At 42.2% G+C, this 26461-nt stretch overlaps 1 protein-coding gene across 1 annotated transcript in view; it reads left to right on the top strand.

Moving 5' to 3' along the window:
* The first annotated feature begins 730 nt into the window (after window positions 1–730).
* Window positions 731–26461, top strand: part of Usp24 (ubiquitin specific peptidase 24) — a 129329-nt gene continuing 103598 nt past the window's right edge. Inside the window, exon 1 of the mRNA XM_034502115.2 lies at window positions 731–1442. Coding sequence (XP_034358006.1) covers window positions 1128–1442 — 315 coding nt within the window. The 5' untranslated portion in view covers window positions 731–1127. The remainder of the gene's footprint in view (window positions 1443–26461) is intronic.

The raw sequence follows: 26461 nt of genomic DNA, 5'->3' as shown, positions 1-26461 counted from the left end.
CAATTGATCGTGGTAATGCCAATGCTGAGGTGGAAATAGGCAGAGGTGAGCCCCAAAGACAGACAAACCCCTGAGCCAAAGACTTCAGTAGAAACATGGTTTGGTTGTCAGAATCAGGCTGGGAGTAGACACGCAGAATGTTTCCATGTGCCTGTGTCTGAAGGACAGCAATACACTTCGCATGTTCTGATGTTTTCATACAGAGCACTGGGATTGGGTTGGGGGGGGCGGGAATTGTATTTTAAATTTCCATGGATTTCGGCTGAGAAGTATGGTAAAATTTATCAGGTTTGGTGGGACAGGTGGTCAGGGACGTTGGAAGGCTCAGTCAGGAGTGGGAGTTCAAGGTCTAGGGGGTCTCCAGAGAAGGCTGGAGGGTCGAGGCCAGGGGTGTGCGTGGATGCTCGTGCTGATCCCGTGTCTGTGGGCGGCGAGGAGGGCTTCGGCGGCGCGTGGGGTCACTTTCCTCTGACCGCAGGACACTTCAAGAGAACCAAGCAGGGTTCCGGGGGCGGCGGGTGGAGTCACCTGCGATGGGACACGAGTGGCGTGAGGCCACCGAGGCCAGGGCAGCCGGGGACCTCAGCGCCGCCGCCAGCAAGCCGCTCCGCGCGGGCCCCCTCCCGCCCCAGGGGGGAACCTGTTGCCGGGGAAGGGGTGGGCGGGAGGCGCGGGAGGAGGACTCTCGTGCTCGCTCTATGCGCCACGGCCTCTCACCTCAGACACGCTCGGCGCACGCCCCTCCCTGGCCCTGGCCTCGGAGAATCACACACACACTTACACACACACGGTTCCGCGCAGCCCGAGCCGGGAGCCGGCCGCCCGAGCGCCGCTTTGGCTGCTTCCGGGACCGGAGGCGCGGCCCCGCGAAGAGGAGGAGCAGGCCAACATGGCGGCGCGCAGGGCTGGGCCGGCCGGCTGCTCCTGAGCGCCCCGCCACCCCAGCTCGGCTCGCAGCGCCCACGCGCGCACCTAACCCTGGCCCGGCGGCCGCGGAGCGCACCGGGCAGGAGCGCAGGGGCTCTCCCGGGCACGGGGCCGGCGCCAAGGCAACGCGGCACGGCCCGCCAGGCCCGGGAGCCGCAGCTTTGCCGCACGCTGGCCAGCGCGGCTTCGAGGCCCGAGCCATGGAATCGGAGGAGGAGCAGCACATGACCACGCTGCTGTGCATGGGCTTCTCGGACCCGGCCACCATCCGCAAGGCCCTGCGCCTGGCCAAGAACGACATCAACGAGGCCGTGGCACTGCTCACCAACGAGCGGCCCGGCCTCGACTACGGCGGCTACGAGCCTATGGATAGCGGCGGCCCCAGTCCGGGACCGGGCGGCGGCCCACGGGGCGACGGCGGCGGGGAGGGCAGCGGGCCTTCCCGCTGCGGGAGCACCGGAGGTGGTGGCGGCTTCGATCCCCCACCCGCCTACCACGAGGTGGTGGACGCGGAGGTGAGTGGGGTTGCCCTGACCTCGCCTGAGAGGCCGCCGCGCTGGAGTCCCGTGGACAGGGAGCGTAGCCTGCCCGGCTCGCAGCGGGACTCTTGGGCGGGGGCTGTAATGAAACTCGGGGCACAGAGATAATAGAACACCGGCTCTGGTCAGAGATCGGGGTCACTAGACTGGGGCCATATGGGGAGAAGGTCCTTGGGGGAGGAATGTTCCTGCATGGAGTTAGGTATACAGTGCTGGGCTATGGAGGGGTCTCATAGGCTACCTGCTGAGTCTATGCACTGGGCAGAAATCCCTGGAGGGATGGGGGTGGGTTTCCACATTTCCAAATTCGCGAGGCTTGGGAAACGGGAAGGACATGAATATCAGGTGTCAAAACTGAGGTCCCAGTGGGCCAGAGCATTTGTGACACTAGATTTCAGTGAGAGATTGGGATAGGTACCAGTTCAGAGTCGGAAATAGTGCTTGCTATAGGCCTGCCAGAGTAGAGGCCTTTGCCGGGTCACACAGGAGGACTAGTGGGGTTAGGAGTAGGGTTTAGGTTTTTAAGCCAACCGTTTAGAAAGAGGACAGGGTCTAAAATGAGGAAGGGCCTAGACAGGACCAGGAATGGTAGGAATGAATACAAGGTACAGGAGCAGGTTTGGCTGTTTTAATGTCTGGGTTGGAAGGATGGGCTTGACTAAGGTCAGGTATTAGGACAAGTAGTGGAATGGGCAGGACTAGGAGCAAAGGAAGACCAGACAGCGATGAGATCAGGAATGGGAGGTCGAAGCTGGGACATGGCCTGGATAGGGGGAGTATGGTCACTGAAGAGGAGAAATTAGATGGAAGAAAGGGGTGTAGCCTTAGAGACGCTAATATGGAGGCGGGGGCATAGACTAGAGAGAAGTAAATGGGGCTGGAGTCTAGAGAAGGAGTCTAGTGCGGGCGGTCATACCACAGATCTTAAGTAGTGAAACTATGCCTTTTAGTGTTTGGTTTACACTGTGAGCAAAGAACATGGGAGAGGCCGACAAGCTTGCCAAAACAAGGAAGAATCACCCAGAAGCCATAGTGCTTGTGATTAATTTGCAGGAAAATGGCAGCCCGTGGCAGAAATTTTTGTACTTTTCTTCGGATAGTGTATTTTAGGCTCCAAGATAGCAGCTTGGCTTAGTCCGGCTACAGAACAGCACAGATCTCAAATTAGTAAGTAGGCTTGTTTTTAGGGAAATTAATTTGGGCAATTTCTAAGCCGAAACACCTGATTTTTTTCACCCTGAGCAGTGTTCTGTGCTGTAACCGTGTTTGCAGCAGTTTCTCAGTCTGGTGTTTGCCTACATACTCTAGCTAGAAGCCCTCTGTTAACCAGTAGCTCAGCTGTGTCCTTCACTGTAGGGAAAGTAAAGGCTCTTGTTCCTCCTTTGGGGAGTTTTAAAAATGTTGTGTTTTGTTTGAGTTTTTTGAGACAGGGATTCTCTATGTAATCCTGATTGTCCTGAAAGACCAGGCTGACCTCGAACTCAGAGGTTTGCCAGCTTCTGTGTTCCTAGTGCTGTGGTTAAAGGTCTGTCCCACCACCACCTGATCTTAAAGTGACGATTCTTAAAGTGTGACATCTTAAGATACCAGCTCCCATCACTCCTCCCTGTTCTAGTAAGTTTTGGTCTATTTAGAAATCTAGAAGAAAACTATCACTTCTTCTGAACATGTTTATACGCGTCTACAGAGCTCAGCGTGTTTTTAGTATGTGAGAGATTTTATTTTCTGTTCCTGCTTTTAATCTCCTATGACTGAAACTCAAAGTAAGTTAAAATGCTGTGGCACCTCAACATTAGTTTACTTTCCTTACATTTAAGTTGGAGCAATCTGAAGTGGCTTCTTTGAACAGCAGACTGAGAAGTTTGCTTTCAAGAAAATCCATAGATTCTATCTTTTAAAAGAAAGCCTAGCCCTCATTTCCCCTGACATGTGGCTTGGGGCTATGGGAGGCTGTACTGTTACTGAATAGACTTCAAGAGGGCTGATTAGGGCTGTCTTCGTTACTCTGTGCTGGCAGGGTACAGGGTACAGGCCACCTTCTGATACACACCAGGAGTGTGGTAAGAATCTTTTAACAGTTTTAAAAATCATCACGGATGGCCTCCATGAAACTGGGGCTTCTGAAAGGCCTGTCAGGCTGTGAGTTAGCTATTAGTACATTTTACTAATCCTCAGTAAAATAGTTATTGCATCACCGTTTTAGGTATGCAGTTAGTAGAACCTACATTCCAATCAGGTCTCTGGCGTTGGCATCAAAAGCCAGGGTGCTTTTGGCTTTGTCCATGTAATAGTTTTAGGATTGCATTCGTTTGGTCCAGTGTAGATGGCAAGGGAAGGTAAAGCGTTTGGAAAAAGGTGACTCATGAGGCTGCTCTCTGAGTCTAGGAGGTTGAGCTCTGTATCAGGGCTACATTAGTGGGTAGAATGAAAGCAGAATCTTTTGTTTTTAAACATAGACTTTAGAATTAATACTTAATTGAGTTCCCTTGTTTTATAGAAGTGGCCTTTCAGGCCCCAAAGGGAAGTTACCTCTACAGAGGCAGCTAGTAGAACCAGATGCTTCCCTTTCATAAGAAAAAGAAACAGTGTGGTAATGAGTCCAAGGAAGACAACTAGAGAACACAGTGACAAGTGCCAGCTAGGTCTGATTTACCCCTAATTCTAAAAGCGGACTACTGGATCTTAAAATACATGCATGTCTGCTTTCTGCATAGGATATCTTATTTTCAGGGTCCTTTAGATTTTTTTTTTTTTTTTTTTTTTGAGACGAAAAATGAGTTTTTGAGGCAGGGGATGCCAGTTTAGTGGTAGAATATGTTTAGTGTGCCTGGAGCCCTGGGTTATATCGTTTAGCACATCGATAAAAAAAATTGTGGCAGAAACAATGGTTTAAAAATGGTTATATTTATTTGTATATATGTATTTTGGGACAGCAATGATTCTGTCAATCATAAATATTTCACGCCCTCCCTATCCCATTGGCAGGGGGTAGAGTGGCCAACAGGACAGTTTACATTCTAATGATCTTCAGGCTCTTGTTTTATATGCAGTGACTTTCCAAGGTCATGTAGCCTAGAATCAGTTTGGTGATTTGGGGCCCTTCTGTAATTAGAACTTGCTTTAAAAATTAAAAAATTTGAAAAGTTAAAGTTGCATTTCAGTAAGAGCAAAAGGATTGCATTTAGAGAGACCCAGATAGCCCATAAAATACACAGACTATAGAAAACCTTCGTAATGGTCTTCAATTAAGTAAAGGTTTTGCCTTGCAAAGGAAGTTGTTTTATTCTCGCTGGTATTGTTGGATGTGGGTGTAGATGTGGTTCTTGGTTTTTGGGTCTGGAAGGGACTCTTAAGAATCATTCTGGTTTTGATTTGGAATGAATGGCATTACTCCAGAACTATTCCATGGCAAATAGGTAGTCTGTTCTATTATTAAAGAGTGTGCTATCTCACAAGGGCTCGAAATAACTTCTCCTGAGCTTTAAAATCCCCACTGTGGGAAGCCTTTACTGTGGCCACCGTAACCCACAGAGAGTTAGTCCTTGTAGCCTTGCCCAGAGAGTCAGTAGAACTCTGACCAGGTATCCTTGGCAGCTTAGAGATTTTAACAATTATAAAGTATACCTTTCCCTTTTAAATTTTGCCTTTAGTGAGTGCTAAAATAAAGGGTTTTGAAAGGGGTTTTACAGTGACTAAATACTTAACTTTTCTTAGCTGTCTAGTTCTATTCATTAATATTCTCTGAAATATGATTTCATATTCTGATTAGACAAGTGTAAATTTCATGTTTTGTTTTTATTGAATGTCACATTCCTTTGGTAGTATTATGTCAGAAGTATTTGCAAGAATTCCTTGCTTTGCTTGGTTTTATTTTTCAGGCTAAGTTGGTCCTGCCATCTAGTACATGTAAAACACGTGGGAATTAAGGTCACATTGATAGGTAGTTCTTTTCATTTGTTCCGCTTTTTTCCCTTTCCCAGCTGTAAGTGAGGCTTATAGTAAAATCATTTCCTTTTTTTCCTAAAACATATGTCTTAGTATCAATATCAAATGAGTCTATCTTCAGTTAACAGTGATTTGAATATATGATCTGTAGTTTGCTTTACTATGATTTGATACATTTTCTAAAAATCATGTAAAGGTTTGAGGAAAAAACTTCTCAGATCAGTTGAAAGTAGATGAAATAAACATAAAGAATCTGAGAGATGGCGCAGGAGAGCCTGGGTTCTGAAGTGAGCGTCTCTGTGGTCACTGTGGAGTTCCTGGAGGAGTGTTTGAGTGCATGCATGGAGGGGCTGGACTCTCACTTTTTGCTCTCATTTTCTATCAAGATTTTTTCAATTATTTGTTTATTTATTAGGAGGTGTGTGTGTGTCACGCGCGCGGATGCGTGCACGCATGTGTCTGTGTCTGTCTGTCTGCGTTTGTGTGTGTCTGAGATTGTGTTTTTTGCCCACACCTTGTTGAGGTAGTCTCTTGATTCTGTTGCTGAACTGAGTACCTCAGGCTAGCTAGCCCATGAGCCTCCGAGAGATTGGCCTGTCTCTGCCTTCCATCCTCCTGTAAAATTCAGAGATCACAAATGTACACTACCACACCCAGCTTGAAAATTTTTTATTCGTTTTTATTTCATGTATGAATTACACATGAAAAAAATGTTGACTTACCTGTACATATAGGCATGGCATGTGTACCTGGTGTCCACAGAGGCCAAAAAAAGGCACCACATCCCTTGGAATTGGAGTTACAGATGATTGTGAACCACCATGTGGAAAGCAAACCTGGGACTGCAGGAGCACCAGCTTTTTATGTGGGTTCTGGCAATTGAACCCAGCTCATGAGGCTTCTGCTTTATCGTTCTGGTTTTTACCTGCTGAACTGGCTTGCTGGCCCTCACTTGCCTTTAGAATATTTGTAATTGGTATAAGGAACTTCCTTCTGGGTGTCTTGTGCTTTTAGTCTCTTTATCATGGTAGACTGTGACAGAATCACAGAATCATATAGGTTATTAGGTTAGGATTTGAAATTAGTTTCAATATTAGAAAAATAACTATTGTAATACTTTGTATTGTATACTGTTTTGATAATTTGAAGAGAGAAGATATCAGGGTTTGTTTGTTTGTTTCTGTTTTTCTGTTTTTGTGTAAAGGCAGGGTCTCTTTATGTAGCTCTGATTGGCCTGCAGTTCACTGCGTAAACCAAGCTGGCCTCAAACTCATAGAAATCCTCTTGCCTCTGCCTCTCCAGTGCTAGGCTCTAACACTGCAGCAGCATGTTAGAGCCTGTGACAGTGGAGTTCCAGTTTCTCTGTAAGAGCAGTGCATGCTTTTAACTGCCAAGCTTCCTTTTCAGCACTGAAAACTTTCATTTTTAATAAGAAAGTGTCAAAAAAAGGTTTAATAGAATCTTTCAAAGCCAGAGATAAGTTTTCTAGGAAATTTTTCGTATTTGGAATACCAAAGAAATTTACTGTACTAAAGCACATAGATTTACTCATGTTTTTTGATTCCTTCATGATGTTTTCACACACAGACACACTTATACTTTGTGCTTATTTGCTCCCCCACTGCCCTCCGAAGTCCCCCTCTTTTCTTCTTGCTGTACCTCACCCCCTACTGCTCATAGAAATAGTTCCTCTTTCTTTTTATTGGAGGTATTTATATGAATGGCTTTTTGGTTTTGACTTTTGAGACAGGGTTTCATGTAGCTCAGGCTGGCCTCCAACCCTCTGTGCCGCCTCCTCTTCTGGAGTGCTGAGAGGATAGGCAAAGCTGCCATCCAGCTTGTTTCCCACCTGCCTTCACGACAGAGGTATTTTATTACCTCCTCTTGTTCTTGTCCCTATATTTAAACATAGTTTTCACATGAAGTGAAAGAAGTATGTACCTTGGACTGTAGTAAGAAGTATCTGTAGTGCCTTAGTTATAGGAGAAAGGAAACCTTAAAAGCAGGCTAGTTACGTTTTTTACAGGCTAATTTGAAACACCTTTGTGTGTGTCATAATCCTAAGAGAATGTTTTCATTTATAATGATGTCACAAGCCAAAGGACATTCCAGTGTGCTTTGTTGAAAAGAACTGGAAATGTGTAATCTATTTTAACTGAGTTTTGGGTTGTGGGCCTGGAGAGATGGCTTAGGGGTTTAGAGCAGTCCTCAGCACTCACATGGTGACTTAAAAACAGCTGTACTTAACTCTACTTCCAGGGCATCTAACACCCTCTTCCTGTCTCTGTGGTCACCAGGGATGCATGTGGTTTAAACACAATCATGCAGACAAAACACACATTTGCATAAAATAAAAATAAATCTTAGTTCAAATCAACACAGCCTGCTTTGCCATTAAGGTAAAAATTGTGAGCTTTCAGCATCCTGCTCCAGCCGCCATTCCTGCTGCTTGCTGCCATGCCTCCACGCCACAACAGACTCTTACCTCTCTGGAACAGTGAGCCCAACCAAATAAACTGTTCTATAAGTTGTCTTGGTCATAGTGTTTTTATCAAGAGTAACTAATAACCATGAAATCATGAAGACCTGAGCTTGCATTCCTAGAACCCATATGTCTTAGTTAGGGTTTCTCTTACTGTTTGGACCAAAAGCAACTTGGGGAGGAAAGGGTTAATTTTACTTACAGTTCCATACAGCATTCATCACCACCAAAAGCAGTGCGGGCAGGAACTCCAGCAGGACAGGAACCTGGAAGTCTGGCTTGTTCCCCATGACTTGCTCAACCTGCTTTCTTAAAGAACTCAGGACCACCCGTCCAGGGATGTCACCACCCACAATGGGTTGTACTCTTCCACATCAATTACTAATTTAAAAAAATTCTTTACAGCCAGATCTTATGGAGGTATTTTCTCATTTGAGGTTTTCTCCTATCATATAATTCTCGATTGTTTGAAGTTGACATTAAATTAGCTAGCTCATCATGTAAAGTCAGTATGGAAAGCAGAAATAGGCAGACAGATCCCTGAAGCTCACTGGCTGAGTAGGTGAGCTCCAGGGTTAGTGAGAGGCTCTGTCTCATAACATATGATGGAGGGAAGAGAGTGACTGAGAAAGTCACCTGATGTCAGCCTCTCTCACTCACAGTGTGCGCGCGCGCTCGCGCACACACACGCACGCACGCACGCACGCACACACACACACACATGCACACACCCATGCATGCAACTTGGACAATTTATGGCTTTTTTTCTCACCTTCTCCTCTTCCTTTCCCCACTCCATTTGGAGAAAGGTTCCCATGTAGCTGAGGTACTCAGGCAGGTCTCACACTTGCTCTGTAAGTCAGGCTAGCCTTGAATTCTTGATGGCCATGCTTTTACCTCCCAAGTGCTGAGGTTATAGGTGTGTACCACCATGCCCAGTTTTAATTTTCTTTCGTTTATTGATCCATTGGAAGCTGTAGAACCAGTCATGTTTATTTATTGTCTTAAGGTTTTATTGTGTGAAGAGATACCATGACCAAGGCAACTCGTACAAAGGAAAACACTTAATTGGTGCTAGCTTATAGTCTCAGAGGTTTAGTCTATTATCATCATATCTGGAAGCTTGTAGGCAGACATGGTGGTAGATGAGCCAAGAGTTCTAAATCTTAATACCTAGGCAGCAGAAGGAGACTGTCACACTGCCCTGTAGCACCTCAAAGCCCACCTCCACAGTGACACACTTCCCCTAAGAAGTCTACACCTACTTAGCAAGACCATATCTCCTAATAATACCAATCCCTGTGGGCCAGGCATTCAAATACATGAGTCTATGGGGCCATACCTATTCAAACCACCGAACATATAAATATATATATGCAATATTTAAAATAAGCTAATACTGAAATATATATTGTTATTTTCGGACAATTAGGCTGATTTTTTTGAATTAAAGTTTTCTTTGATGAACCTTTAATAGCCTATAATTTTTTTATATATTTTATTTACATTTCAGATGCCATCCCCTTTCCCCATTTCCCCTCCCTAGAAAACCCCTATCCCATGCCCCCTTTTCCTTTTTGCTTTTATACATTTTTTAAAAATGTTAATCAAAGGCTTTATAAGTTTGGTAATGCTCAATCAGAAGTGTAATCCAATACCCAACCTAGATATATAAACTATCTTTGACTGGTGGAGACACGTGAACATCTGCCTCCATGTCCCCCCCCCTCTCTCTCTTTCTCTCTCTCATCACCTAGCTTCACCCTTCCTGTTAGAATAAAACTTTTCTCAAAATGCAATTAGAGCATAATTATTCCTAATTGTACCAGTGAGGTACAAGATAGTTCTAATACCCAGTCAATCATTTTGTTGACTAACCAGAACCTCTGTCATCTCTCCTAACTAAAACACTTAGTTTTGACCCTGGCTTTTTTCTTGGCTTTAAAATGAATGTCAGCTGAAAACCATCCACTCAGATCTTTTCTCTCAAAGTAAATAGCCAGGATTGGCTATGAGACTATAGGTCTTCAACCCCATCAGAAATCCAGAATGACTGAGTTAACAGAAATTATGGGAAGCACTAAGCATAGCTTCTAAAACTTAGCCAATTTATAGAGACCACTGAACACCTGGAAAACCCCTATACTACCGAACGTTGGAGCATCAAATCTTCAGCCTTCTGGCCCAGGATCATCTGACAGACCTTCGTGATGCAGATTATTAAGGGCTGATTACTCTGTCTAGGCAGATATAATCAGTCGACTATTCTGCAAGTGTGTCCTTTTCTGGACAGTAATTTGTCTGTAGATGGGAAGAGGCAATTCTTGCCTAGTGGCTGTCACCGCACAACTGGAGTAACTCCAAGGATGCTCAGTTTCTTCTTAGAATCCACGACAGGAAGCTGTCAGGAGCAGACAGGTCTCTAATCAAAATGAACATTAATATAGAAATATTTGTAACGACAATTCTATGGACTTCTGACGTTTTGAAAACCAACTATCCATGTAAGGTAACCTGGACTGTTGTCTGTTAACTCCTCAGCCTATAATTTTTATTAAATGTAAATAAACATTAAAACACAGACAAATAAACTTTACTGTCTGCCCATTAAAATACAAGTAGTTATAAAGTCTAAAGCACTTAACAGTTTTTAAATAGACTGTAAAATTACTCAAATGACTTCTGAGGAAAATTAAGTATAAAAAGATTTACTTGGTTTTTATCTAACATACATACATACATACATGTGTATGATATATAATCTAAGTGATATGTATGTGTCTGTGTGTGTGTGCATGAGTGTGGCTCTATTAGATTGGCTTACACAGACAGTATCGTCTGTGTAGTACAGCAGTGGCTGTCTCACTGGAGAGGCTGAGAGGCTGCAATGCTAGAATAGACTCAGTCTCAATCTGGCATTGAAGGCTAGTGGAGTCCTGGAGTGCTATTGGTCTTCATTCTGTTTGGGGAGACCCAGGAAGCTGGCTCTGTAACCAGGAAGGAGTGCTGATGGACTCACAAGGAGTCACGAGCATGCACAAAGCACTTTCCTTCTTGTGCTCTTATCTCCGCTGCCATGTTTGGGGGCTGTCATCCCCCTTTAGTTAGTTAATAACCCCTCACAGGCATGCCAAGCAACTTACCTTTTGGTTGATTACAGATCTAGTCAAGTTGACAATGAAAATAAGCTGTCACAGGAACTATTTTACAAAAACTAGAAACATTTGGTTTCCAGTACTTGCTTTGTTGTTATTCCTACCCATAAGAAAACTGTGATTCCAAGGGATTTAGCCTGCTGAGCCTGAGTGTGGGCAGCATTTTCAGTTTGTCTTCCTGCTCTGCCCACCGCTTTTCTGTGCTTGCCCTCACGTGTCCTTCCCCAATATCTGAGCATTGTGTTCTCCTGATTACTGCTGTGGGTTCTGCTTGAGCGCGGTCTGATCTACCAGGCAGCTTTTGAAAGGGCTGGGACTGTATTTTGAAACAGCTATCTTAAGAGGTTTGTTTTCAGGCAAAGGACAGATTACAGAGGAGCACAGGTAGACACTGACAGCACAGTCAGCAGCCTTTCTGTGTTCCTGTGTCCCCTAGCAGTGTTAGAATTGTTAGGCCATTGGTAGGGTCCAGTCTGTCTGCAGTTTTTAGGATTCCAGTCACCTGATTCTTTCAATCCTTTACATACAATGACTGTACATTCCTAAAAGAACAGAACAGCTATTACTGTTATTTTTATTAAATGAAAAGAGTTCTCTGAATAAAAACTGTAGATGTATATTAAATAGTGGTTTAGGTCACATCCAGTTGATAAACAACACATATATACTGAAATATTAGAACAGCAAAATAGTTAATGCCCGTTCACTAAGACTAGCCATTCAGATTGGCCATATTTTGTCAAGAACTTACTGTGTATGCTAGGTATTAAGGTAGGTATTGAGAACACATATAAGGATGAAGAAATTAGACATAGTCCATCTCCTTCATTGCTGTGATGGAGACCTGACAAAGGCAGCTTAAAGGAGGAAGGATTTATTTTGTCTCAGGATTGGAAAGGATATAGTCTGTCTTGTAAGGAAGGCATGGCAGCAGGGATGAGGGCGGGGCAGGGGTACCCACAGCTTTTTATCTGAGCAAATCAGGAAGCAGAGAAGACAGAGCTGCTTTTCTCCTATTTTTGTTTTCAGCTGCAGCCCCCAGCCAGGAATGCTGTTGCCCATATCCAGGCCAGACTCTCTTCAGTTCAGTCTCTCTAGCACTACAAACACAAAGCTATGCCTCCCTTGTGCCCTAGACATTTCTTAATCCAATTAAGTTGACCATAGAATTAACCACCACACTTCTTTATTACAGCCTTGAGCCTAGTAGATTTTTTTTATATTCAAAGTGTAATAAGCTATATTTGAGTTTTAGAAGCTGAAGACTTTAAAATTGTGAGTTAAGTATGAAGAAATAGAGATTTATCAAAAAAAAAAAAAAAAAAAAAAAAAACCCTTGGATAGTGCCTTAGAATTTTTTGTGATTATAATTTACCTACAGTGGTATCCATTGCCAGGAATCAGATATTTTAAGGGAAAGTTTTTTATTGCCATGTACAGAATTTTATTTACTTATTTGTTGAGTTTAATATTCATGGATTGATATTTTCTTAACTACTGTCTTAAGAATAGTGCCATATGTTTATTTTTTTATAAAATCATAAATCTAAAAAAAAAATAAAGCAATTTATTTTTTATATAGACAGGGTTTATGTAGCCCTGACTGTCCTGGAACTCACTGTGTAGACCATGCTGATCTTGAACTCAGAGATCACCTGCCTGTCTCCCAGAGTGCATGACCATTGTCTAATTGTTTTTTGTTTGTTTGTTTTGTTTTTCTTAAAGACGGGTTCTCATATTGTGGTCATCCACCTACCTACCTTCCCAGGTGCTGGGTATTAGAGGTATCAGCCACCACATCTGGATAGGAACTAATCTTCGATCTCAAAAGCCCTTGATAATACAAAGATGTTATTTAGAGCTGGATGGACGTTGGTAGTGTTTGGAAGACTTGCTGGAGAGGCATAGCAGCAGCCCTGTGAATGAAAGCCTTTGCAGAGGCCACTTAAAGTTAGGCTCTGGCTTAGTATGCCTGTTCTGATTTTTGTGGTATGTTTTATGTTGAAATGCTAACCAAAGTAATAATTTGACAATGTTATTTTCATTTTGTGTGATTTACTTCTTATGGTTCATGCCTCATTTTGAGATGTTTTGGTGAATTATAGTAGAAACAGATCATTGTTGCTTCAGTCTTATACACATAAACAAGTGTTATTTGTTTTTGACAGAATGTTATATATTTGGTGAGTAGCTAGCACTCGGTTCCTATTGAAATGATGCAGGCCAAATGTTTTTTGTACCATAAAAACAGTAGTTTACAATATGTATGCAGAGAGGCCCACAAGCATAGGTAGTGGATGGCAAGCAGTCGTCACTGAGCTTTATTTGGTTAACATCTAGAACAGGTCTGTAGTAAAGGAATTCTAAGCATTCACTAAGGGTCAAAGGTCAGAAATGATGCAAGGTTACTTCTCATTCCCCCAGTGCATAGTGATTATAATCTGGAAAGAAGTATCAAGGCTACATAACAAGATATTTCTTACAAAACAGAAAACAACTCCACAGAGCTGACTATTTTCTTCTGTTCCTTCCCTTATTCCAGCAAATAAAGTTTCATGTTATAACTTTAGGGATTAAAATAGAAGATTTGTCTCAGGGCTGGAAGGAACCATACAGATCTTGGTATGTCAAATCTTGTCACTTAGAGGACAGTGACTTTTGGCTCATTATCACAATCAAGAAAAATTTTTTTTTCCTTCTGCCTCTTTGGGTGGATATTGTTTACTTTTAAAAATGTCTTCTTTTTTAAAATTTTTTTAAAAATTTTTTTATTTTTTAGGCAAGGCCTTGCTCTGTGGCTTAGGCTGGCCTCAAGTGTACAATAATCCTCCTGCCTCAGCCTCCCAAGTATTGGGATTAAAATCTGCACCATCACACTCAACTTTGTATGTTTGAGAGAAGGCCTCTGAAGGCCAGGCTGGCCTTCAGTTTGCAGCAATTCTCCTGCTGTAGCCTCTTGAGTATTAGAGCTGACTGCACAGCTGTATATTTCTTTGTAACTTTAAGTATTTGACTATAGGTCATCTTAAATGTACCCTTCCTCACAAAGTTTCAGTGTTTAGTCAACTTGATTCCCTTTGTTAAATATTGTTTGGGTTAGAAAGTTAAAGTTACTATGGAGCTACCCCCTTCCCTTGCTTCCTTCTTTCCATCTGTAATTCCTCGTGAGTTCGTGAAGGGTGCTGGGGAGGAGGAGGTGGCTAAGCAGGTGCTGTCGCTTCCAAGGTGCTGTGTCAGCCTATCACGAGAGCACTCCTGGGCCCTGCCTGAGTGCATGCAGTCAGCATGGGTACTGAGTACTTGGAAATCAGCTGCACAGTCCTGGACCAGTGCATAGCCTGGCTTACAACTCCTCAGATTTGTCTTCTTCAGTTGTTTTAAACTGCACTTTTGTTGTCTATATATTAAACATAGAGCGTATCAACAATATCATCTGGGAGATTGTGTACATTTGTAGATTTTAAATGAAGCGTTTTGAAAGATAACTTGGAACAGTATTAGCATGTTTAAAACATTTGACCTAGATTCAGTATGTTAATAACTGCAGAAATAAAACTGCAAATTAGTGAACTCTTAGAGGACTCTTAGAGGAAAGTCAGCTTTACAACATGACATCGCATTATGATTCCTTGTCTGTGCAAAAGGCTTTTCTCCTGTCTGACTTCCCTTGCTGCCGCCTTTTTCTGCTCTCAGTGGGTTGATTGACTGACCTTAAGAGTTAATCCATGACATTGCCAGTGTTGTTGGTTTGACCCTGCACTTGTCCATTCTCCACAGAGTAGACCTAGCACAGACTTGTGGTTGGTGGTAGCTTAGGAACATTCTTCTTTCAGCTCCGAAGAGCCCCTGAGACCTCAAAGGCTAACATACCCAGTGTGCTGCTGATCACCGTATTAATAGTTGTAGGTTAAGGCTTCATCGTACAGCCTTGCATTACACGGCCTTCTTCCTTCTCCCTGCCCCTCGCTAGAAGTCTCTTCTTGGATTAGAATAGAAACTCTTACATGTTGTGACAGTTTCCCCATTATATTGATACTATTATTTTTCACTCATACTAAATTGGGAGTGCTTTGAGGACTGGGTTGGTCTTCTGTATTTTTCCTAAGATCTAAGGTAGCATTTAATATTGGAGTTACTAAGTTGAATGAAAGAAACTGCTCTGGATTTTGCTGTTGTTGTTTGGTTTTATTTATTGCCATCACTATTTTGAAATATTTGTTCCCTTCATGTGTATCACATAATCCCCTAAAGTTATGTTGCTTAAAAATCTATTTTTTGAGACAAGGTCTAGCTGTGTAGATCTGTCTGTCCTGGAACTCTCTATGTAGACCAAGCAGATTGCTGAAAACTTTAAACGGTTGCTAAAGGTCATCTAAATTTTGGTGGTGTTACCTGTGCTCACAGCTGTGCCGGCTCACTCCCAGCGGTATTTGGGTATGGAGCTCGAAGCACAGGATCAGCTCTGTCACCTAAATTTTGGGAGTCTTTGAGCAGATTCCTGTTAGGGTGTTTTCTTTCCATTACAGTTTGTGGAAACGAATGTTTTGAACTCTTGCCAGTGTTTTAATAATGAACCAGTTTTGGACTTAATACATTAAATTTGATCTTAGGTGTTCTGTACCACTTCCTTGCTTTATGTTTTTCTTTAGCTCATAGAACAGCATTGTACAGAGGAAAGAACACACACAATAGATGCTTTAAAAACAATCTTCATTTTTAGAAGGAGTTGAGACTTTAGTAAGGAGATTACTTGCAGAGATTATAATTACTAGTGAAGAAAGAAAAAACATTCTACTGTACAATTAAACCAGGAGGGCAGAGGATGTGATTCAGTTGGTAGAGTGCTTGCCTGGTATCTGGGCTAGCCCAGGACCACATACACTCAGCACAGTACTATGTGCCAGTACTTTTGGTTTTGGCAATCTCTAAGAGTCTCCTTGACTATCAGAACTCACAGCTTTAGTCATCCTTCGTTTACAGTTTTTCCAACAAATAAATATCCAGCCTAAAATATCATTTGAGCCAGGGTTAGGAATCTCTATCAAGAGTGAGACTTTACCCTATGTTTGTTGGTTTGTGTCTTTAATGTTTTATTTTTTGTCCATTTCATACATGTATATAATGTCTTTGGGTCTTTTTCACACACGCCTATCTCCCTCTTACCTCTCTTATTCCTATGGAGTCCCTCTCTCCCAACAAGCCCCCTTCTCATTTTCATGTCTTTTGTTTCTTTGTGGGTTTGGCTGCTTTTGTTGTTGGTGTTTGAGACCCATTGATACGATAGGATTGCATGCAGCACAGGTGAACATTTACTGGATCAAGGGCATCTTAACTGCGGTTATACCACTGGGGTGTGTGGAATGAACCCCTCTCCCCTAGCAACCAGCAGTTACTAGTAGCTCCTCAGGGAGAGGCAATACTCATGAGCCCCTCCCCCATGTGTGCTGGAATGTTGATGGGCCCCATCTTGGATGGATTGTCAGTGGGTAGTATTCATGAATGCAGCAGCAATGCTGTGTCCAGAAGACAGCCTTTTACAGCCCTCTGTCCATCCTCTGGGCCTGCATTCTTTCCACCCACTTTCCGAAATTTTCTTCTCACCATTCACTTTTTCTCAGCACTTGCCCAGGTATGAGTCTGCAGTGGCTGTCACCCACTGTGAAGAGAAGCTTCTCTGACTGGGGTAACACTACACTTCTGGACTTGCAGGCCTGTGTTCTCTCCACACCAGAAACCATAGGGCCTTGCTTTCTCCTTTGTATTGTACTCACCATTGTCCTCAGGTCTCACTTCTGGATCATTTTCTTACAAATGAATTATCATCTGACAGCTGTTAACATTAAGGCAAATTATAATGCATTGCTTGAATGAACATTGAGTCTCTTTCTAAAAGGAGTAATATAAAGAAACTTTTAATGGATTTATATTCCTATAAGTGAAATATTTGTGTAGATAACCTCTTAAGGTATATCACTTTACTCTTGTTCATTTGGAATTTGGGTTTTCAGGGCATTTTCTCCTTCCCTCTTCTTATCCCTCCCCACCTCCTCTCCTCTCCTCTCCTCTCCTCTCCTCTCCTCTCCTCTCCTCTCCTCTCCTCTCCTCTCCTCTCCTCTCCTCTCCTCTCCTCTCCTCTCCTCTCCTCTCCTCTCCTCTCCTCCTCTCCTCTCCTCTCCTCTCCTCTCCTCTCCTCTCCTCTCCTCTCCTCTCCTCCTCCTCCTCCTCCTCCTCCTCCTCCTCCTCTTCTTCTTCTTCTTCTTCTCTCTCTCTGTCTCTCTCTCTCTCTCTGTCTCTCTCTCTCTCTCTCTCTCTCTCTCCCTCTCTCTCTCTCTGTCTCACACAGAGAACTGGAGAATTCTTGTTCATACTGGAACAATTCAGTGAATTTTGTGAGCAGTTCAGTGCTCACAAAAACTTGTAGTTAGAAGCAAAGCAGCAAATGACATATTTCTCTTACAAGTTAGTAAGTGAAGTTTGGAGAAATGTTTTATTGTGCTCAGGTAGGTATTAGAATTATTTTGAGATAGGTTTTGATTAAAATTTCATCTGTAAAGGGGGAACAGGCAGTGCCAGAGTGACCTAAGCCCTTGGGTTCTAGACCTGTTTATGTAGACATTCTGGGGCGTCCTGGAGAGGCTGTGTGAGGATCTGGGTATCAGAGTATAGAGACTGGAAACTGAATGGACAGTACATAGCCCCTTCTGTTGTGTGACACAGCCTGATAGGAGGCACCAGATGCCCAAGTACATGGCTTCAAACAGCTCCTAACTTGATACTAGGAAGATAGGAAATGGGATTGAAATCTGTCACTCTGAATTGCCTGTGTACACAGAGTTCTCTGTGCCTAAGACTAAGGATCCCTCCCCTTCTCTTTATTTTTTGCAAGTATTTATCAGGTGCCTAACAATCACTCATTCAGTCATCAAGTATTTATGGAACATCTTTGTTTCTGTGACTAGCTTAGATAATGCAACAAAAAGACATTCTCCCTGGTGAAACCCTTATATTGTATGTAGTCCAGGGAAGATGCAAATAAATAGGTAAAACAAAATAGGTTTCAAACAAACAAGATAAATAAGTAGAATATAGAAAGTTGCATGAAACGCACTGCAGGAGAAAGTGGAGACAGCTAACTAGACTAAGGATGTGGGCATGACAAGGGCAGTGTGCTTTTAAAATAGATTGTTCAGAGCAGGCTTCATAGAGGAGGTCATGTCTGAACAAAGATCTGAAGAAGCTGAGGGCACTGCCTGTTAATAGGAGAATTGTGCTCTGTAGAACCTCTTAGTAAACACTTAAAGCTAGTGATCCATAAAGTCTCTGTGTTTCTACCCGGCTCTACTGTTGTCCTGTGAAAGTAACCAGATAAATGAGTAGGTTTGTGCTCCAGTGTAACTTTATCTAAAAAGCAGTGGGTCCAGCTGTTTGATCTTTCAGTGGAAGGAACACCTTGTGCAGAGACTTCAGGTAAGAACAGGGCTGGAGTGTTTGCAGTACAGCAGAGAAGCGAATATTGTTGGGGTTTAATGAAGGGGGGAGTATTGGGAGGAGGTCAGCTCCTCAACTTTGGGAAGAAAAATGAAGGAGTTGAAGATTTTAAACAAGGAAACATAATTGAGTGGGAAGGATTGGGAGATGCCTGTTGGATATTCAAGTGAAGTCAGAAAGGGAATCAGATTGAAGATTGGAGTCCAGAGAAGGGCTGTACCATAGCCAAAGTGGACGCCTTCTGCTCAGAAGTGGTACTTATAGCCACTGGGATGTGCATTCTCAACAGGGCAGTATTACTCCACAGGGATGATAGGATGTAAACAACAATTAAGAATAAACCACCAAGGTTTCTCAGAGATGTATTCCAAAGCTCAGCACTACCTGACCTTGTCTTACTCTTTGGTGTGCAGGTTTTGGGGGAGTGGGGGGTAGTTCACCTTGTAAAAAGGTGTTTGAGAGGTAATGGTGCAAACGGGATGGGGAGACAGCATTAGGTTGGACTCCAAGCACAGGCATTAAGTGTTGGTGTCTTAATCAGGGTTTCTAAGGCTGCAGTGAAACGCCATGACCAAAAAGCAAGTTGGGGAGGAAAAGGTTTATCTGGCATATACTTCCAGATCATAGCACACCACTGGAGAAAGTCAGGACAGGAATTCAAGCAGGGCAGGAACTGGGAGGCAGAAGCTGATGCATAGGCCATGGAGGGATGCTGCTTACTGGTTTGTTCAGCTTACTTTCTTACAGAACCCGACCACCAGCCCTGGAATGGGACCACCCACAATGGGCAGGACTCTCTCCCATGGATTACTAATTAAGAAAATACTTTACAGCTGGATCTCATGGAGGCATTTCCTCAACTGAGACAGACTCCTCTCTCTGTAATGCCTCTAGCCTGTGTCAAGATGACACACAAAACCAGCCAGAGAAGTGTTCTAAAAACTGGATTCCAAGGTGCTCAGTCTAGACACTGGCTGATGAGGAACTAGGCAAGGGCTCTGTCGTAGAACCCAATAATGGAGTGCTTTCAAGGAGGAGCCAGGGAGCAGCAGAGTTAAAGATTGCCTGTGGATCAGGGCTGATAAGGACGAGTATCTAACCACATGGACAGTATACAATAGCAGTGAAGTAGTTTTGTACTGGGGTTTACCTTATATATAATTTCATGTAATAGGCTGTCTTCAACCGTGATTGCAGGGAATCCTTTTGTTAAAGTGTGTGTTTTAGTAGCGCTAAGTATGTTCATAAGGTTATAAAACAGATCTCTAGAACTTCTTTGTGTTACAAAAATCTTAAGCTCCATACCTGTTCAAATACTTTGTACTCATTAGCCTCTGGCAAACACCACTCTCCTCTATTTCTGTGTTCGATTCCTTTAGATACTACTTACAAGGAGAATTATACAGTGCTAGTCTTCTCTGACTGGCTTATTTCATTTAGCCTCAAGATTTGTTCATGTAGTATGCTTTTTTGGGGGGTTACGACAAATTTTCTTCTTTTTAAAAGCTGAGTGGTTCCCTCATGTTTTTACATAGCACTCCAGAGTAACATGTTCCTTACAAGAAATTAGAATCTCTTATCTAATTGTTTTCTCTAGGCTTCAAAGTCAGAACCTGTTTCGTGTTATTCACAGCTTTCAGAAATGCTGAATGCTAATGCTGTGTAGAAATAGCAGACAGAGGACATTACTTTGTTTGGAAGCATATTGGAAATTCGAAAGAGATGATACTTGAAGTGGCTTTGTGGGAGTAGACATTTCTTAGGCTGAGAAAGGGCTTTCTAATTGACTATAGACATTCTGGGTCGAGAAAAGATCATCCCTGATGTGCATGCTTTTGTGACAGGACCTTGTGCTACAGGGACTGGAGCAGAGGGTGGGGGAGTGTTAGTGTGGGGAAGAGCATGTACCCAGTGCAAGAAATAAGCTTTTCTTCTTAGGTACCTGTCAGCAACAGAGGTAGGAAATGGAAGAGAATGGTGGGCTCAGTTTCTTTTTGTATGTATTTTGTCTCCTTGTCACAAAGCTAAGACATATCTGGGAAGAGGGAATCTCAACTTGAGGAATTATGTCCATCAGACTTCTCTCTAGGCAAGCTTGTAGGGCATTTTATTGACTAATGATTGATATAGGGGAGCTCACCTACTGTGGGAGGTACCACCCCTGGACAGGTGGTCCTGGACTGTATAAAAAGCAGGCTGAGCAAACCACAGGGAGCGAGACAGTGAACAGTACTCCTTCATGGTCTTTGCTTCAGCTCCTGCTTCCAGCTTCCTACCTTGGCTTCCCTCAATGGACTGTGTAAGCCAAATAAATAAAACCTTTATCACAGTACTAAAAACCCTAAGTAACACAGGTAGCAATTTGTGTAGGGAGAGGGGCACAGGTCTAAGGCATGGCACTTACATAAATGTTGTATATCAGTCTAAGCAACATGGGAAGGTCCTCGGCTAAAGCAGTGTTAAAGGACTGTTCAGGAAATGTCTGAGGTCTTATGCTGACCACTTGATTAGAAGAATTTCACAAAACTTTCAGAGATTAGGAAGTATTTTAGTTATTATTCTAGTAGCTGTGAAGAAACACCATAACCAAGGTATCATATAAAAGCATTTAAAAGTTTTGGAGGGTTAGTCCATGACCATTATGGTGAGAAGCATGGTGGAAGGCAGGCAAGCATGCCTATGGAGCAGTAGCTTGAGACCTCGCAGTAGATCTGCAAGATGGCCTGAAACTCATGGCAGAGAGAGGGAGAGAGGGAGAGGGAGAGACACAGACACAGACACAGACACAGACACAGACACAGACACAGACTCAGCCTGGCCTGGTCTTTTGAAACACCAAAGTGTCCCCTGTTGCCATGCCTCCTCCAACAAGGCCACACCTCCTAATCCTTCCTAAATAATCTACCATCTGGGAACCAAACATTCAAATATGTGCGCCTATAGGGGCCATTCTTCCTCAGACTACCACAGGAGGGAATGAGGGAGGGAGGAAACAGATTCCAAGCTGAACTGTTAGTTCTTCGGATATGGTGCATTTGTAGTGCCTTTAATATACCACGGCTAGTCAGTCCAGCTGAGAGAGAAGTACTTACCAACAGCCTGAAGAGAGGCTGGGCTGCTTTATGTTATGTTCCTGTTGTCTGTGTATTAATCCTAGTCCCTGTTTCTCACTGAGGGAAACTAAAGAACACAGGGGAAAGGTTCAGGATCTTATTTAAGGTCACAAAAGCAAGTGGTGGTGACAGAATCCACAATTAAGACTACCTAGAAAATGTGTGGAATTACCTAAAAAATGAAATTAAGAACAAATGCCAACTCCATTCTGGATAAGGTGACTTTTTAGATCATGCATCAACACATGCGTGGAGGACAGAGGACAGCTTTAGGAGAATGAGTTTTCTCCTACTATGCGAGTCTGGGAAATTAGTTGTTAAGCTTGGCAGCAAACACCTTCACCCACTGAGCCATAACTTAACATTTTTATCTACTCTAAACATAGGAATGGCTGTTGTTATTAGTCACAGAACTGTAAGAAGTGAGACTCTGGGTGAGCAGTTGGTCTTACTTGGGCATAGTTTGTTCTGAGTTAGTGAGGGTGTAGCTTGGTGCTCTGGATGTTACTGAGTTAGTGAGGGTGTAGCTTGGTGCTCTGGATGTTACTTTTCCTTGGATGCTCACTCGTTTCATCTTAGCAATAGTTTAGGAATAATTTCTGTCCCCTGAAATAACAGATATTAGATCTGCGAAACTGGATTGTTTTGGAAAATATATTATAAACAAAGTGGACAATTTCAAGATTTTATGAAAGTTTTTGTAAATCAGTGATGTGGAATCAAGTGTTCATGTTTTTATCGTTTAAGCTATCAGCAGTAGTATTTGTCTTTTTTAGTTACAGTTTAGCTAGCTTCATTTTTCTATTGTGATCAGAAATTTGGAAATTCTTTTGACTACATTATAATTGTTTACTAATAGGGTAGTTTGATATTAAAATAAACTTTGAACATCATTGGCAGTCTTTTCTCCATTAAGTTAAATAATCATTGTTTGTTTGTTTGTTTGTAGAAAGAGTTTCCCTGTGTAGCCTTGGCAGTCCTGGAACTCGCTTTGTAGACCAGGCTAGCCTCACAGATACACACACACACACGCTAAGTCAAATAATCTTTATGTGTGTGAGTTCAATAGATTGGCATATCTGTTTACTCGTAGATTTTGCTTCTTTTACCAAGGAATGTTAACTTCTCATAATGTACCCTGCACCAAGGAGCAATGTGTTGTTTCATTTTTAACTCCACTAGGATGGCTTCCTAAATAAATACTAAGGTCATGACATTAATTTAAAAGCTTATTTGTAAATGTCAAGCAATTTTTAAAACTCCACCCCCAGTTAAGATGTCTCAATTTAAGTTGCTTCCTTTGCCTTTTTCAAACATGCTAGTTTATAGATGATGAGCTGCAACTCATATGGCCAATTGCAATTTATAGCATAGAAGGAAGACACATATTAGAATTCATATGCTAAATATAGGTATCTTTGCTGACCTCCTGGGGCAGTAGAGTCATATTCCACAATGGCAATATGAGAAAATAGTCTAGATAGTTTGCAAACAGATGAAGTTACAGTTACAATTTTTAAATTGACTCAATGTTCAGATTCTACCAGATACAGGGGCTAGACCTTGTTTATACTTTCATATTTATAGTATGTATAGTAATAAAGTAATTGCATATTTAGGAAACAACTTAAGATATATGTGTATACAACATTAATTACTGATTTCATTTTAGAACTGGCCAATTTAGAAGCACATTTATAATTTATACATGGGCTTATCTATATTGTGTTCTCCTCGATAACTGAATACAGATTTGATATCATTAATGGTTTGTCAGTTAAAGGGGTCATTCTGTTGTTAGGAGGTCATTTCCCCTCTGCCTTAATTCAGAACTGTGCATCTCGAACAAGTGCTGGATTCCTTAAGCATTGTAAACTATATTTTTAAAAGTAAGTAAGTTTTAGTCTTAAGTGAAATTAAAGAAATATAGTAAAAAAGAAAGAATCCCTCTTGTTATATATAAAGCTGAAAACACTAAGGTTGCTACTTTTGAAAATTAAGCAGTCCTGGTTTGAATGTGTTCTGTGTCCCCTGGAGACCCTGAGTTCTTAGGCTGCTTACCTCTCATTTGTCCCTTTCTCTACTCTCTACCCCATCCTCCTAGAGAAGGAGCCTTTGTGTTTGTTCTCTAGTATTAAGCACCTAGTCAATAAACTATTTCTAATCAATGTAGAATGAGTGATCATTAGTGGCTACTTTTATCATTTAGATTTGCTGTCTTTTCATGTCTAATAAGAAAATACTGCATCCTTGAGTTTTCCTTGAATGCCTCCCATCTGTCATGTCTGTTGGAACTGTTACAGTAGGACAGTCCTAAGCCATGTGTCGTGTGTGTTTGTGTGTTTGTTCTGCTTTGCTTTATATATAGTTTTTGCTAAGCCATATATAGATCAGGCCCAGCTCAAAATGATGACTCCGAATACTATGCCAGCCTACCCGTGGCTCATGCCACTGTTCCCTCCCCTAGACATTCGCATCTCTGTTGGCAGCAATTCCTCACAGTGTAGTGCTACTTGCACTTGTGCATTACATAGCTTTTCCCTCCTTCTTAAAAAAAAAAAAAAAAAAAAAGACTATCTTTGACAGTTTCATACATAGATAGTATATCTTGCTCATGTACACCCTAACTCTCCTTATTTCTGCCTTTTTACAGACTAAAAAACGCTAACTACTTACAGGCTACAGGCTATTTTCACCTGTCAGACCCTAATCACTATTTTTAAATTGTTGTCTTACTGGCCACAGGTATTTTATTTTATTACAGATCATAAAGGTCTACTCTGTTTTGAAATTCTTGGTTAAGGGACCATAATCGCTACCCTTAATGTGTTAATTCTCCTAATGATTTTATTGAGATATAATTCACATGCCATAAAGTAGTTGTGCATAGAGTTGTATGTACCATCATAACCACTTAACTTCAGAGTATTTTTATCACCTAAAAAAGAAACATTGTGTCTATAGTACCCATTATCAGTTATTTACTCCCCTTTCTAACTCCCCAAGAGCTGCCAACCATCAGCCTGTCCTGTGTGGCTATGGCTTTGCCTCTTGTGGACATTTCACAGAAGTAGCATGATGCAGTATGTGAACTAACATGGCAGACTTTTTTGATTTAGCATAATATTTTGAAGTGTATTCATATTGTAACATATATCCATGTTTTTATCTTTTGGGGGAAATATTTCTCTGTATATAACTTTGTGGTATTAAATTATGAGTTTTGATGCACATTTGGAAAGTTCCATTAATATGGACTTGAAGTTAATTTTTTGTGCTTTATCATTTCTGTCTTATAATAATGGATTTTTGCTTTTTTGAAGTCAGTGTTTTTTATGGAATGGTTTTATTATTTTGTCTTGGGTGAATTATGGCATGATTGAAACTAGGTTTTAAATAATTTGAAGGTTTTGTACAGTTGGGGTTCCATTTGCTTTCTTTCTTACTAGTTAGCATGGCGAAAACTAAAGGCATGGCTTCCTCCAGCCCATTAAGAGTTGCATCTTAGCGTGGGCTAATTTTCATTTGACAGTATTTACTCTGGACTGACTTGGGCTTAGGTACTTATCTTTGGAGATAAAAGGTGATCCAAAGTAAGTAAGGTTTGTGCCATTATGAAGCTTGGTCTTGTGGGGGTTAAACATAAATCATAAATAAGTCTGGCATGGTGGCATACACCTTTAATCCCAGCACCTGTGAGGCAGAGAGGTAGGTGGATCTCTATGAGTTCAAAGACAGCCAGAGGTACCTAGTGAGGCCCTGTCTCAAAACTCAAACAAACAAAAACATAAACAAATGTCCAATTACATTTGTGATTAAATGCTATGTGGGAGTACTTCAGAATGGCAAGAATAGTTTTTGGATGCATTTTGGCCTGATTTAGACAGTCTTCTCTGAAAGATGTATAGAAATCAAGTAGGCTAAAGCAGGCAAAGGTGAATTAGGATGTGTAGTATACAACAGCATTATGCCCATTGGTTCTGCAGGAAACCAATTGGTCCTCCCCATGAAACAGTTTATCCCTGCCCATGACATCTGGGGCTTCAGCTGGAACACTTAAAACTGAAGATGTAGGCTAGAGTCTGAAATCTGGAAGTTCTTTTCCTGGCTTTCAGGGCTTGGCTCTGGTGGTGCCCAAATAAAGTTGCTGGACAGGATGCACATAGGTGGCCTCTCATTTATCCTGGATGTCTTCAGTACATAGTATCTTGGTATCAAAAGAGTCCAGGGCACTATTCCAAAGAGCTACGAGGCCATATTCCCTTTTCATGACCTTAGGCTTTGACATCAAGCTGGGCACACAAAACCCCACTCTAGTTGAAGGCCAAGGGAAGTAAGGTTTTTGATTCTGAGAGTAGCAAAGGGATATACAGAAGTATTACTGTGCTATGCCTCTCAGGAAGCTAGTAGGTCTCAGAGAAACAAGAGTACAGAAAGCTGGAGAGGGAGACAGAAGCTGGGTTATTCACAAGGCCTTGGTGAACATTTAAAAACTGCTTTCAAGGAGAGCTGTATGAGGTGGCCTCTTTCTCCACTCCACCCTCTTTAGTTAGGAAGCATGTAAAATAATCCAGGAGTAAAGTGGGTTAGGAGGTGGCTATGGAGCCAGAAGTGCGTGGATTTGAGAGGAATGAAGGAATTTAGATGTAATGACTAGATCTCAAGGACAGGAATAAGAAAACAAAGTGTTAAGTATGGCCTCCTGGTTTCTGATTTTGCTGCCCAACAAATTGGCCATTTACCAGCACGAAAGACAGGAGAAGTGGATTGGAATAAGGAGAAGCACATAAGCTTGGTTTTGGAACACATATT

This window comes from Arvicanthis niloticus, chromosome 5 (assembly GCF_011762505.2).
Source record: "Arvicanthis niloticus isolate mArvNil1 chromosome 5, mArvNil1.pat.X, whole genome shotgun sequence".
In the NCBI taxonomy this organism is placed as follows: domain Eukaryota; kingdom Metazoa; phylum Chordata; class Mammalia; order Rodentia; family Muridae; genus Arvicanthis; species Arvicanthis niloticus.
This window is presented reverse-complemented; position numbering and strand designations above follow the sequence as displayed.